General features: G+C 45.3%; 1 protein-coding gene across 1 annotated transcript; it reads right to left on the bottom strand.

Annotated features, from left to right (window-relative positions):
- Nucleotides 1-1,417: 1,417 nt before the first annotated feature.
- On the bottom strand, nucleotides 1,418-14,228 carry LOC108925952 (ras-related C3 botulinum toxin substrate 2). Its single transcript, XM_018738337.2, has 7 exons — nucleotides 14,085-14,228; nucleotides 8,628-8,699; nucleotides 8,120-8,237; nucleotides 7,075-7,137; nucleotides 3,015-3,174; nucleotides 2,102-2,234; nucleotides 1,418-1,914 (listed from the first exon to the last, which is right to left on the bottom strand). Exons 1-6 carry the CDS (start codon nucleotides 14,117-14,119, stop codon nucleotides 2,104-2,106), a joined length of 579 nt encoding a protein of 192 aa, XP_018593853.1. The 5' UTR covers nucleotides 14,120-14,228; the 3' UTR covers nucleotides 1,418-1,914; nucleotides 2,102-2,103.
- Between the last annotated feature and the right edge of the window lie 853 nt (nucleotides 14,229-15,081).

The raw sequence follows: 15,081 nt of genomic DNA, 5'->3' as shown, positions 1-15,081 counted from the left end.
CTCCACCTCGCAACTTACAGGATTTAAAGGATCTGCTGCTAACATCTTGGTGCCAGATACCACAGGACATCTTCAGAGGTGTTGTGGAGTCCTTGCCTCGATGGGTTTGACTTGTTTTGGCGGCATGAGGGGGACCTACACAGTATTAGGCAGGTGGTTTTAATGTCTTTACTGATTGCTTTATATTTGGTGGCATGGTAGTAGAATGGGTAACGCAGGAGCCTCGCAGCTCCTGAGTCATGGGTTTGAACATGGGTTCCAGTCTGGCTCGTGTGTGTTGCCTGATCTCTTCATGTTCATGTGGGTTTTCTTCAGATGCTTCCTCCAATGATCCAAAGACCTGTGTATCAGGTGAGCTGGTGAAATTGCCACAAATCATTGTATGCGCAGGGGGTGCGGTAGCGCAGCATGTTTGGCCGGTGCATGCTGTGTGGTGGGTCTGGAGCTTGAGTCCTGTATGAGTTGCCTTGCAGTGAACTGGCGTCCCATCCTGGGTGTGTCCCCTCCCCCTCCAGCCTTGTGCCCTGTGTTGCCGGGTTAGGCTCTGGTTTGCCGCAACCGCGCTCGGGACAAGTGGTTTTAGACAATGTACTCGCATCAGCTAAAAATGAATTATTATTATTATTATTATTATTATAGGGGGGCGCGGTGGCGCAGTGGGTTGGACCGGGTCATGCTCTCCAGTGGGTCTGGGGTTCGAGTCCTGCTTGGGGTGCCTTGCGACGGACTGGCGTCCTGTCCTGGGTGTGTCCCCTCCCCCTCTAGCCTTACGCCCTGAGTTGCCGGGTTAGGCTCCGGTTCCCCGCGACCCCGTATCGTATGGGACAAGCGCTTCAGAAAATGTGTGTGTGTGTGTGTGTGTGTGTGTGTGTGTGTGTGTATTATTATTATTATTATTATTATTATTATTATTCACAGTGTTGTTGTCCACTGTCATATCTGTGCATGATACCTTACCTGACACTCAGAAAACACCCCAGTTGTAACGAAGAGTGCGAGGTCGGCTATGTTACGTGTTTTCGATAGTAGTAATAATAATAATCACAATATGCAGAAAAGTTGGTTTTCGTGAAGCTGAGATATCCTGAGTGCTGTATCTATTTCTTTAGATGAAAGCTTTCTCTCTGCTCTAATGTAAGCACTGGGCTGAAATGATAAAACCTTTAGGTGAAACACAAACACGTTCCATTTAGTGTCTGACATTTGATTGAAAGATGTTTATCTGTTCAGTGGCGCAGTGTGGAAAAGCCCGCCGACTCAGAACAAAACTCCTACTTAACAGCCAGGCTTCGTTCGCTCCTTTAATCCATCATCTTCATCTGCAATTGCTTTTTTAAACCCGCGCCCTTCGACTGCGTTGAGAGAAGGAATTATTTGGTTATGAGATGATTGCATGAAAAGAAAGTCGATCAGCAGCCTGAGATAAAGCCCGAGATAAAGGAACACTTTATTTTTTAAAGTCCAAGGAACTCCATGGTAACAAAATAACAGTCCATTTCTGGGTACTGCACCGGTTCAGTCCAGATCCAAACGATATACCTGGACAACTGAAGGCTGAGGGGTCTGACACAGAATATTGCAATATCCTGGCCTCTTTCTAAGTTTCATATTTGTGAAACACCTGCATCCTTCTATCACAGAAACCCCTGACCTTTCATGCAATTTCTATGCAAATTCATTTATCATGTGAAACTGTCATCCATACAATTTATACATCAAGGTCATGCTTCCAGTGGCGAAAATATTAATTGTTCACCGTTGCTTTTACTAGCATTTAAATAGCCATATCCTATACACTAATTATGACTAAATCATGACAGAACCATCAAAGTGTAAGGTAAAAAAATGTGTAAAAATACAGGTGCACAGCTGGGTCTGTATGTTGGGTCTGTATGTTCTGCTTTCCTCAGAGACCTGGGTGAACAGAGACATAATTCCATTGCAGTTACATTTACAGAGCAGCTGGCATAGGAATAGAAATATTGAGGAAACTATGTTGCACATAATGTCTTTATAACACATTTTAAAGCTGTGAGAGACACACTATCGCCCCCTCACTCTTACAGCCCCCTCCCTCACAGGATTGACTTGCTGGTCTTACTGTCAGAGGAGCCGGCAGGTGTTCTTCTTGGTCTTGGCAGGCTGGGGGCAAAGGACGGCACGGATGGCCTCGTCAAACACCGTCTTCAGCCCCCGCTGCGTCAGGGCGGAGCACTCCAGGTACTTCACCGCGTCTGGCCAGATATATACAGAAATGTATATATATTCATATACATGAATGTGTGGGTGCATTGGATATAATACATACTACTTGACATATATTTGATGTAATATATAGTACCCAATTTCAATAACCACTTATCCTGACCAGGGTCATGGTGATCCAGAGCCTATCCCGGAAGCACTGGGTGCAAGGGCTGCACCCTGGACAGTCCACTGCAGGGTAGCCACACATGCAGACATAGTCACTCACCCATTCACACATTAGGGGCAATTTAGAGTCACCAATCGGTCTGAACTGTTGGAGGAAACTCACGCAGACAAAGAGAGAACACGCAAACCACACAGACTGTGGGGGATTGAACCCACGTTCTCTCACACCATCCAGGCACTGTGAGGTGGCAGCGCCACTGTGCTGCCCATAATATGTGTGCGTGTGTGCGTGTGCAATGGACTGGTGTCCAACCCAGGTTGTACCCGCCCCACTCTGCTTTGTGCGAATTGATTCCAGGATAGGCTCCGGACCCCCTGAACAGGACAAGCAGTTAATGAAAATCGAAAGATGAATGGATGGAAGGATATGCAGTATACATGTTTATATTTGATGTAATACATAAAATGTATTATGTTTGATGTGATACATAAATGTGTCCTCTGTATGAAAAATTATTATGTATGCATTTTTTATGCGTTTATATCTATATTTACATGTATTCATGTTAGAAGGTACCTAAAGGAGACACAAGTCAGGGTATTGGGTACCTAAGTTTGTTAAATCTAAACTAAGTGCTCACCAATCTCTTTGGCCAGTGCCAGGCCTTGTGGGTACGTGATGGGGGCCAGCTTCTTCTCTTTGAGCTTTTCGATGGTCTCCTTGTCGTCCCGCAAGTCCAGCTTGGTACCCACCAGGATCATGGGAGTTGAAGGACAGTGGTGTCGCACCTCTGGGTACCACTAGGGGGAGACAAACTTGCTATTTCCCCCTTCTGTGCAGAGTTTGCCTAAACCTGCTGGTAAGTTTTTGGACCATGATCTAGCTGAGGGGTAGGTGCCTCTTTAACAAAAGTCCAGACAGTCCTACCAGATCTTTAGGTTATGCAGCTACTTGTGTGATGTAAATGTTAGTCACAAGTTTGTGACTGGAAATCATTGATTAACCAATAAACCTTTATGCAGCTACTCGTGTGATCTACATTGGTTCATATGACGGAAAGAAACTAACTGAGCTTTAGAATTATGCATCTATATCTAAGTCTCTCTTTCTGCTGATGTAATGCACACATTGTATTTTCCATGAGATGTATGTTGCTTTGAGGAAAAGCGTCTGCTAAATGAATACGTGTAAATGTAGAGGCTCCCATGTTGCACTAATGAGAGATCTGGACAAGGCGATCATTAGCAGCGCATTGATTAATTGCAGGGTACTGTGGCAGGGACTTGGATTTGCCCTCTCCGCTGCCCTGTCCACACAATGACACATACAGCTGGCCACATGCCTGAAGAGCTGCGCATGGAAATGGACACATTTTGTATTTTGAGGGACTGAAACTGGGGGCTCATGGCACACAGCCACTGGAGGAGGATATGTGCCATGTTTCGAAGGACAGACATCCGAATCAGCTCATTGGCTGTGACTAAATATGGAGAAAAAAGGGATGTATCCCTCTCGGAATCCTCTGTGAAGCCCTGATTACAGCTGTACTCGTACCCAAACCAGTCCGGTTCTTATCTGCGGCACCACCAGTTGCCCTCAATATTAGTGTGAATTATAGTCACTAGCTACACCCCTACCAGAGTTTACAACGCTGATCGATGCGAGAAAGAGATCCATCTGTGCAGTTTTCGGTCAACAAAAAGCTTCTTAAATGCATCTTATTGTTGGACGCGAGCGGTGTGTTGCCTTTCATGCTGCCACAATGTGGCTTGGCTGCTAAATGTCCCCTTTATTTCGACGAGCCTGACTAACCTTTCACAAAAGGAACATATTTCTCACTCCGAGGAAAAATGGGCGGCTTAAAATATCTGGAAGTCTGCAGCGCACCATGAGTCAGCGCAGTGTATGTCAGCAGGCCTTCGCTCGCCTCCGTGCCATCCGCAGTACGTTGACGGCAAATCCACATATTAAAATGCTCACTGCATTACTAATTATATCAGTCCAGGTGTTAATCAGTGTAGGTGTCTTAAGAGAGTGCAACCATGTCTAAAAACAATCCTACTAAAGAGACTGGAAAAAGGAGGGAAAAACACAAAAAAGTAAGCATGAAAATGAAACATTTCTCAAGCTGCCATGTGCCTTTGTACAAAGTATAAAGTAGTGTTTGCGTAACTGTTAGGAACCTTTAATGTGCAACAATCACTCTTGGCTATGTCTGCCTACAGGCAGTAGTGGGAGCGGTTCGAGGCCTGCTTTCATTAATATTCAACCGCCTTTGGCGCTTCGCCGTCCCCAGCGATAGCCCTGACTGAGGATGCCGCAGATTCTATTCCACTCCTACTCCCAGAATGCATTGTCTACGCAGACACAAAAAGCCAAGGCCTCGCAGCCATTAAGCCTTGAGCGCCAGACAAAGACTGCCGCTGAATGGAACGGTAATGCGTGATTTAGTCATGGCCGAGGTGTGGGAATGGGAGGATTAATGACAGCTGGCCTCTGGTTCATTTCCAGCTGCGTAATGCATATGTATCTAATTACAGAAAAGACAAAAACGAGTGGAGGCAGCAATCCTCTCTCTCGATTTCCCTGCCTTACAGCTTTGAAGATGGGAGCAATTTTTCTGCACTAGTTGGCTTGTTTTCCTTCCATCCTCCAGTCCTGAGAAAACATTCAATCCTCATTTAGGCAAGTGTTCACAGCGGTTCAGTGTCTACTCAACAATTTTTCAGGCTCGTGGTGGGGACAAAGAGGTTTTAAATGATATAAAAGGTGTATTACACTTCTCAATGAAAACAAATGCACCCATTGTCTGAGTACTAAGAGACAGAGAAATATAGAACCAATTAACTTGATGAAAATACATTTTTCTGTGCCGTAAACGTGCATGATGTGTCTTTTAGATTGGTTGCAACATGTGACGACAGATGGAAATTCATGAACGTTGAAAGCTATTCTAGTTTCTCTATTGATTTTCAGGTTGTACATTAGGCAGTTCAAATGGCTAACTGGGTCAAGGACAGAGTTCTTAGAAGTTCATCTTGCTGAATCGGGGTTGAGGGGTAAACGCACGTACCTGAATCGATCACATTTTCCACCGACTAAAAGTACACCTAGAAAGCCGCCCATCCACAGCATTACATCTTGTGAACGATTCAGCTCAAAACTGCTACATTCGACTGGGTTTCCAAGACTCATCTCATATAAAACTTGAGGCTCACGGTCACCTGTTCCCATGCATCCCTTGCTGATGAGGGCTAAAATTTTCCTGTATCAATGCTCCAATATTAATATGGATACCTAGAGTCCATAGTAATAAGATACTTTCTCAGTATTAAACTGTGAGCTTTTAAGCCTGCATGTATGTATATGCATACAGTATGTTAAATCATGCTCACAAAAGGTTTTTGCCTCCAACATCGTCGCAAAAAACAAAGCAGTTCTGGTTCGATCGGCCACCCCATTAGATGCCATTAAGAATAGATGTATTGTGTGTGAATGCGTAAACCATTCCTAATATCCCCACACCCTAAGTGAGTAACTTTCTGATGCCTTAAATAGATTTTGATCTGTAAGCAAAGCATTTTAATCTACCAGTATTGCATTTGCATATGTGGAATGTTGCCATGGTAACTCCTGGGGAACGTAACATCGGAAGAAAAGATATGGTGAAAGAATGAGGATAAAAATAGTAAAGGTGCATTTTAGAAAGGCGCTAGATGCCGCACTGCTGCTATACTAAAGGACTGTGTAAAACATTGTTTACTTTTTTTTTGTACCAGAACTGAAAAGGATTCATCTGAAGTGAAGAACCGCCCAGTTAAAGCTTGTGTTTTTCCTATGGTACCACTGCCTCCCACGTGTTCAGTGGTTTGTAACCGTTTATAAGAAGATCTGTACACATTAAATGTTTTGTGTGCAGTGCCCTCTGGAGGGAGGAAAAGGAACTGCAGTAACAGCACACAACTCATGGATTGAGCTCTTTGGTACTTGGGACAAGTTCACGCACGCTGATAGAAACCGCTTGTCCCGAGCAGGGTGGCGGTGAGCCGGAGCCTAACCCGGCAACACAGGGCGCAAGGCCGGAGGGGGAGGGGACACACCCAGGACAGGATGCCAGTCTGTCGCAAGGCACTCCAAGCGGGACTCGAACCCCAGACCCACCAGAGAGCAGGCACAGGCCAAACCCGCTGCGCTACCACATCCTCCTCTGGGACAAGTTTAATCAATCTTAATTATTATATTTTGTGTACAACTATATGTGTAAGGATGGCTGGAAAAAGTGGCATAAAAAAATGCAAGCGAGAAAATGAGCCACACTGATGAAGAGTCTGCTGAAATCCTGCATGACTCAATACCCCTGGGAGGCTGATGGAACGGTCGCTGCTTTGCTGTCATACTAAATTCACACACCATGTTCGCTGCTTACAATTAGCAGTCTCAGCAGCAAACAGAAGTCACGACACATCACCATCCATTATATCTGACTTTGCGTTAACAAGCCGTTCGGCGTCACGTTTTAAAAAAAAACACGCACCGTATTTTAATGATGTTTTTCTTTTTGCCTGCCTTCAAATGTGATCTCACGCGGAACCAGCAGGACATAGCCAGAGCATCTGCTCCCATTGCTCACAAGTAGTGTACTGCCCTTTTGGTGTATAGCTTATGATTTCCAATAAAGAGCTTTCATCATCCCCACTGACCTTGGCTCTGACGTTCTCGTATGACGCTGGGCTCACGAGTGAGAAACAGATGAGGAAGACGTCCTGAAAGAGCAAAAACATGCAGACGCACAAAGAGAAACGTCAGAGACGCACTCAGCACAAAACGGCTAATAAAGAAGGCCTTGGTGTATTTAAAGGTACGAGGTATCAGCAACCTTGGGGTGGGTCATGTTTTTGTTTCTGCACGGTGTTTGCCGAGCATTCAACTTCCCCACTCTTTGCTGCCATCGGCCTGATTTGGTTAAGTTGCAGCCTTCCTGGTCTGAACAATAGTTAGAGGCCCCGACGTGCAAGTGAGGAACTTTCCAGGCCTTTCGCCTGTATAACATGAAAAGCTCAGCTGAGTACGAGCAGATTGTTAGAGTGCTGCACAGATGCACGCTATGTTGTAGGGTCGTCTGGTATCTCACGCATCAGACAAGTGTAATATTATAACACATGCTTAGGTGAGGCTTTTGTCCAAAACTGTGATTTACTTGTTACTTTACTGTGAAAAATTAGGTCAAGGGAGGTGCATTGTGGTACAGCAGGTAGCACTGGTCCTTCAAGACACCCTGGGCTACAAAGGTGGACGTGGGTTCGAATGCAGCTTAGACTTTGTGGATTTTGCATGTTCACCCTGTATTCATGTGGTTGTTCTCTGGCTGCTCTGGTTTCCACCCATGGGCCAAAGACATATGATTCAGGTGACCTGGGAAATCTCAATTGCCCGTAGTGTGTGTGTGCAAGACAGTGTGTTACATTTCTGAGCTGCATAGATGGGTGAATGATTGTGTGGAGTTTAGTGCCGCGGGTCTCGCGCTGTAAGACGCTTTGGAAAACGGTGTCAGCTAAATACTAATTAGTGATCATTGTGTGTCACTTTGGAGAAAACTTCTTGATAACTGTAACTTTTGTCCACTTACTAAAGAAGGGACCCCCTTGAGACTTGAACATCAACCTTTAGATTACAGGTTTTTGTTTCCACGCACCATTGGGTGCCCTTAGTGATCTCCACAGTGCCGCTGCGGTGAGGGAGCCATACCGTCTGTGGGTAGGACAAAGGTCTGAGCCTGTCGTAGTCCTCTTGCCCTGCCGTATCCCACAGCCCCAGGTTGACGGGTTTGCTGTCCACCATAACGTTGGCGGAGTAGTTGTCAAACCTGCAAATGCCCATAAATACACATATAAGAATAAAAACATAGCTATGCTTGAACCTACATGTGATTCAGCCAAACTCCACCTCAGAGGGGACTTTTTGTGACACCGCAGACTTAAGCGTCTTTCTCATCTGCCACCGGAGAGCCGAGTTCTGTGTAACCCAGTGGTCCTCGCATGCGCAGGTTTTCCAGCTACCGTTAATTATTTGGTCGACAGAGGTCTTAAATAGTCACCGTGGACCAAACACCTGCACACGACACGACCTCACGTGCTCAGGGTTGAGAGCACCTGTCCGACCCAACTGGGGATACCCTCCCACGTGTACGTTAATATTTGACCCGACCGAGGACAAAGTGAAGGATCCTTCCGAAAAGGTCGAATGTTGTACTCACACAGTGGGGATGTACTCTCCAGGGAAGGCATTGGTGGTGTAACTGATGAGTAGACAGGTCTTCCCCACAGCTCTGAAAGACAAGTTACAACCTCAGCGACAGATAAGGTGCAAAGCGTGGATTCGGAGCTCCTGCTCTCATGAGAATTAGTGAGAAAGGGCTTCTTTTAGGGTTAGGGTTAGCGGCTTAAGGACACAATGTCAAGGGGCATCTCAGCACCAAATCGGTTTTTGTCCTTCGCCTGAAGTTGAGTCATGGCGTCGGAAATCCATTTTTTTTAATTAAGGGTTTCTGAGAGTCCAGATACTAAGGATAGTATGGAATTAATTAATTTCAGCAGGAACATTTAACCAATTTGGGAAAGGCTGCCAGCACTGCAAATACACTTACTAGGAAATATACGTCAGGAATCAGGACCTTAAGGTGTGTCACCTCATTCCTGAAATCACAGCCCTTTCACACGCGCCCAGATTATGGAAGGAAGTCAGGTATTTTTCCATACCTATTTTATTAAAGCAGTAGCCTTTGGGACAGCATAACTGATAACTGCTCATTGTCTTGGATGTAAAAGAAACACCACGAGAACACCCGCGCGCCAAGGTTCTCACTGAAACTCAACGCTGCCTCATTATAATTGTACGTTTCATATTTTCGACCCACTTTGTATATCCAGCTAAGCTACGGGTCCAACTGCATCCAAAATCCCAGAGCGCCAGGTCGTACAATTCCTATGCACGTAAACAGCCTGGTGGATTTTTTTAAAAAAACGTGAAGGTGAAATCCTCAATAAATACTTTTTGTAACAGCATTTATTATTATATTGTAATATATTCTACTACATCACTGTAATACACAGTCAGAAATCAATTGTCCCCTGTGGGGCAGCAGGGAGCCAGAGCCTAATCCAGCATCACAGGGCATAAGGCTGGAGGGGGAGGGGACACACCCAGGACAAGATTCCCATCCATCGCAAGGCACCCCCACTGGGACTCGAACCCCAGACTCACCGGAGAACAGGACCCGGTCAAACCACTACACCACTGCGCCCTCATTGTAATAAATTGTAATATATTGTTTTTTAAGTATTACCATGGTCCTCGAGGAACGTTGTTTCGTTTCACTGTGTACTGTACCAGCTGTATATGGTTAAAATGACAATAAAGACTTTGATACTTGCGGAGACACAAAGTGAGGGCTGCGGTACAAGTGACAGGAGGCCTTTTTCACACAAATAATGTCAAATTTGTAGGTCAGCTTTAAGGTGCCTGCCTGAATGTTGCACTTCCTTCACACGGAAGTGCAGTCGTCGTTGAGGAAGGACAGACAGACAGATAATATAGAGGCCATGCATTGCGATCACGAGGTGCCACGTCCCCGTTTCATTGCCATAAGCATAAGCACATCTGCAAAAAGGGCTACGGGTCCGACAAGGGTTCGAAACACCGGCCGAAGAGCCGGAAAGCTGAGGTTCAACACCTTCCATTACGAAATGAGAAAAAAGATGCCAGCGACGATGTAAGCTGTCCTGATCTGAGAGACCATCTCAAAGGCACGTCCTGGTTCTTATGTGGACCAACGTGGCGTGACAGAGAGCGAGTCCAACGTGTAGGTTCCGCATGGTCTGCTAGGGCATGTGGTCCTTGCACTTTCTCAAGGTCCTTCTAATGGCGTAAAAAGCACGTTCAATGAAAGCGTTGTCAAAGCAACCTTTTAATCTCACCGAGACACATAGAGAATATCAATACTGGGAGGATCTCTTCCCTCGTTGGCATTCATATGGCATTCATAAACAGGCTGTCGACTCTGCTGTAACGCATCACCTTTCGTGTACCTTCTTGCAGTATTCAAACGTTTATTTGCTTGTTTCCATAATGTTCATTTTTGCTTCCGTGTGTACAAATAAATCTGAAATCATACTACGGTACTGTGTAGGAGCACACAAACGAATGAAAACCACTTCCTTTTATCTCAGGAAAGTACCAGCTGTGTAGGAAACCGTTTCGGCCCGAATAGCCGGGATGCTAAACTATCGAATCGGCTTCAAATGAACTGCAGGTCGTTTTTCTTCTGAAGTGCGGTTTGCCGTATCGTGCTTCCGAAGCAGCGGGTTCGAGCAGCAGGGCGTGTCTGAAAACAATGCTTCGTCAGTAGGAGGACCGCACTCGGGGCCCCTGGCCGCCACCCGAGCTGTACAGCTGTAGTTTCTCGGCGCTGCCGAGACCGAGGCGTTCACACACCGTGAACGTGTGCCTGGATTTGGGCCGAGCCGCGGAATTCACTCTCTGATGAAGCATTCTTTAAGGAGCCCGAGTCACGCTTGGACTCTGTTGTGTCTCTACAAATCACAGGGCCGATGTCCCTGCAATTACAAACACTTTTCACAGCGGTATTAGAGCTAAAAGCGGAGTCAAAAGCCCGAAAGAGAGACGTCTGCTCTCTCAGCTGTGTCTCCCGCTCCTCTTATCTCTTTCCAAATAGAAGATTTGCATCTTTGAGCATTTCCTGTTTCCGTTAAAAACTGTTAGCTGAGGCCAGATCTCTTAGCTACAGACCACTGCAACCCTATTGAAAACTGCTTTCTGATCATCAATGTGCATAAATACAATAAAACTTAGTTTTAATGTCTTTAACTTAAGTTTTCCATTAATTCACTCAGCTGATGATTGTCTCTAAAGCAACATACAATGTTAAGGTTACAGTTATTTACCCATTTATACAGCTGGGTAATTTTACTGGAGCAATTTAGGGTAAGTACCTTGCCCAAGGGTACTATAGGCAGAGGTGGGGATCAAACCTGCAACCCTGGGATGCAAAGGCAGCAGCTCTAACCACGACACTACCAGCCGAACCCTAAAGTATTGTGTGATTCCATTTTTTTTTTCCAGATATATTCTATGACTTTAATTCTAGTGCAGGAGTATGAGACCTCTTTAAGCACAGAAGCATCATATCATCATATTTAGACATGATTTTTTTTTTTTCCCCCCAGAGCTCAAACTGGTGAGAAATTCTGTCGTGCAATTGTCACGAATGCACTAAATCCAGTTCCTTAACCACTCCGACCCCTGTCCATCATTAGACTGGTGCTAGTAACACGGATCCTCCTGCGACCCTTCGTAGCCTTGTGGTCGCTGAGCGCACCGGGTCTGAAAGCGCTTTTTATTCAAAATTTTGTCCTGCGAGCGTAATCAGGGTACATCCTCTTACTACAGGAAGTTTGCTTTTTGTGCCGTACTTAGTTGATGTACGTTATCGTCTTATGTTGCACGTCCAGCATACGACTACAGAAGTACTTGTGTGGCTAGAGCCAATGACCTGGGTTTCAATCCCATGAATGAGTACAGGAGAAAAAACCCAGTTTTTTTTTTTTTTTTTTTTTCTTTAATGGGAAAGGACTGTAAAAATAAGTTGCCCTGAATAGAGACATCAACTGAAGACAGAAATGTAACTTATTGCATGTGGTGATGGAAAACAAAGGGTCCTACAGATTTCCTACCTTCTGTGTGACTGTCAGATCAATGACTTATGCCATTGCCACGGCATGTGTTTGTCCAACCATGAGTTTTCTGCCTTTACGTGTCCTCATGTGCATTAATAGACCTCATCGAGCGGTGCGAGGAGGATACCGTCGTCCCCATCCGGGTTACAAGGATTTGACCTCATGAGGAATTTCATTTAATATTCTTACTTCAACTTAGGAGGCATTTCTTTGCATTCGTGAGGATCAGATTTAGATTTTGCGCACCTCCCAATGCCTGAGCATTTCAACACATTTACATTTAATCATTAAGCAGATGCTTTTCTCCAAAGTGACTTACGGTGATTATTAACTGGTACTTAACTGACAACTCCGCTCAAGGTGACTTACAGGGTTATGTACACTGTATTAAACTATACAGTCATTCACTAATGTGTACAGCAGAGCAATGTAGCACGAACATACACATACACATACACACTCTGGGCCATTTAAGAGTTACCAGTTGGCTTGAGATATATCTCTTTGGCTGCTGGAGGTCACACGAAAACATATTTGGGGATGTATGCAACCCCCAAAATCAAAAAATCAGTCTTTGAGTTTGGGGATTGACCTTATGAAGGGTTTTTTAGGAGCGCACTACCTTTGTAGGCTGGGGAACACTGAATATGGGCAAAGGGGGTAGAAGGCAGAGTAGTGGAGGTGCCCAGGGTGTGATTTCAACTGGTACAGTCATTTTGGCTAATGGCTAAATCAGTTCTCAGCTCATTATGTGACCTTCTAAGTTGCCATGAACAAAGGATTCAGATCAATAGAGACGTTATTAACAACACTAACTTACGTGTAGTGATTACAGCTGCTGTCATTGAACCCAAAGGTTGTAGGTTTGAATCCCACCTCCGGCTATAGTACCCTTGAGCAAGGTACTTACCCTAAATTACTCCAGTAAAAATTACCCAGCTATATAAATGGGCAAATAATTTAAGTAGCTAAACATTGTAAGTCACTTTGGAGAAAGGCGTCAGCTAAGTGAATAGATGATGATGATGATTATGGAGGCGTGTGGGGGGGCTGCAGGCTTTGTGATGACCAGAGGCCTCCGTTCAGATGATGATGATGATGCCAACGGACCGAGACGCAGCCCTGATGTCTCACGCCGGATGTGCGCGAGGCATTCTGTCTCTTACAAAGACACACGTGGTGCGAGGAGACACAAAAGGAAGAGAGAAAGAAGGAAGCTATCGTCGCGAGAAGAAAAAAGACACCTTTTCTCTGCCGCCGAGCATCACTTTGGAGCAGTTCCTCCACAACCCCAACTCATCTATAGTTTCTCAGCCTCCAGTCACGCTTCTTCGCCCTGTTGCTCTAGAACTTGCCTTTCAAAGTCGCGAGCATAACAGTTATTTTTTTGGGGGGAAAGAAGACTTCCTGTTTCAGTAGATGTAGAGTCACAAGAGGAGGCCAGTTCCCGCAGTTGGACTGAAGCCCAAACACCCTGAGCAACACCCTGATAAAATCACTGTCCTTGCATTTCATGTTCTCTCTGTCATGTGGGGAAAAGGACATCTTCAAAGAGACAGCATCCAAGTCTCAGCCATGTCACTGCAATATTACTACAGTTAGTATTACCACAGAGTAAGCAGCCGCTCAGATTCTCCTCCTTTTCGCTGTTACGACGTACAAAGAAGACACAGAGTCGCTCGGGAAAAAGTGTGTATTAGCGGAGGAAACACTTTTAGCACCACAACACACACATTTTAAGACTGATAGCTCTTCAGCTGCAGCACGTTTGCCTTTGATCCCTTAAACGGGGCTAAAATGAAGCGGAGACGCGCTGTTTGAGAGCGGACAGCAAGTGATCGGAAACATGATGCTGTCACTCATTCCAGCGATTCGAGTACAATAAGAACGGAATCAGAATCGTAACATCTGCAAGAAACAAAACACACACACATACAAGAAAAAAGTGGCCGACTTACCCATCACCTACCACGACACATTTAATGGCTTGCATTTCTCCGCTTTTTTTTACCAGCTGCGCTGAGTTTGCGAACGGAGCCCGGCAGTAAAAAAAGCGCACTTTAGTTTTGGGTGTTGTACAGGAAACAGGTTCGAAGAACGTCCCCTTCGCTCTTCTCCTTCCCTCCCTCTGCTGCTCGCTCTCTCGCTCAATTCATTAGGAAGTAAAATCCTCCTTATTCTGACTGATCCTTTTTATTATTAATCTGCTGACATTTACGTTTATTCATAACGGACGTTCCCCCCCACAAAGCGACGTACATCTCATAGAAAAATATATTGTGTGCATTACATTAGGGACGAAACTTTACGTTGGAGCGCATCTGGTGAAGTTTCACTTCGGATTTGTTTGTTCGTTATATGAAACCAGCCGCGCGGCCCGGATGGTCACCCGAGTTCCAGTCGCGCGCTGATAGCCACCTCTGAGAGCCGAGCGCTACCTGCGGGCTCATGCGACCACCGCCTCTGTTTGAATCCATGGGCTGTAATTCCAGCTCAGCGTCTCTAGGGGGAGACAGAGACAAACGACATCATCAGGAGATTTAAATTTACATTGCATTTATTAATTTCGCTGACTTACAGTGTTGAGGTTATAGTTCTTTACCCAGTTATTTACCCACTTAAACAGTTCGATATTTTTTTTTTTTTACTGGAGCAATTTAAGGTAAGGGTTCTACAACTCGAAGTAAGACTCAAACCAGCAACCTTTGGGTCCAAAGGCAGTAGCACTACCTACTATGCTTCCAGCTGCCCCACCTGTAAAAGTGTCGTGTTTTCTCTGCAGGCAAGATTGCGCAGTGTGTACATTTATTTAGCAGATGCTTTTCTCCAAAGCGACTTCCAATGAACTCTGTGTAGTGTTATCAGCCCACACACCTTATTCACCGTGGTGACTTACGCTGCTCGATACACTACTTACACTGGGTCACTCATCCATACATCAGTGGAACACACTCT

The sequence above is a fragment of the Scleropages formosus genome, chromosome 3 (genome assembly GCF_900964775.1).
Source record: "Scleropages formosus chromosome 3, fSclFor1.1, whole genome shotgun sequence".
Classification (NCBI taxonomy): Eukaryota; Metazoa; Chordata; class Actinopteri; order Osteoglossiformes; family Osteoglossidae; genus Scleropages; species Scleropages formosus.
The sequence above is the reverse complement of the archived record's forward strand: the minus strand, read 5'-3'. Positions and strand labels throughout refer to the sequence as shown.

Excerpts from the sequence above, each read along its gene's own strand:
- LOC108925952 (XM_018738337.2), bottom strand. The coding sequence starts at position 14,119 with ATGCAAGCCATTAAATGTGTCGTGGTAGGTGATGG. Across the intron at positions 8,700-14,084 it reads TGTGTCGTGGTAGGTGATGG|AGCTGTGGGGAAGACCTGTC; the intron begins GTAAGTCGGCCA and ends CTTGTCTTTCAG. Across the intron at positions 7,138-8,119 it reads CTTTGTCCTACCCACAGACG|GACGTCTTCCTCATCTGTTT; the intron begins GTATGGCTCCCT and ends TTGCTCTTTCAG.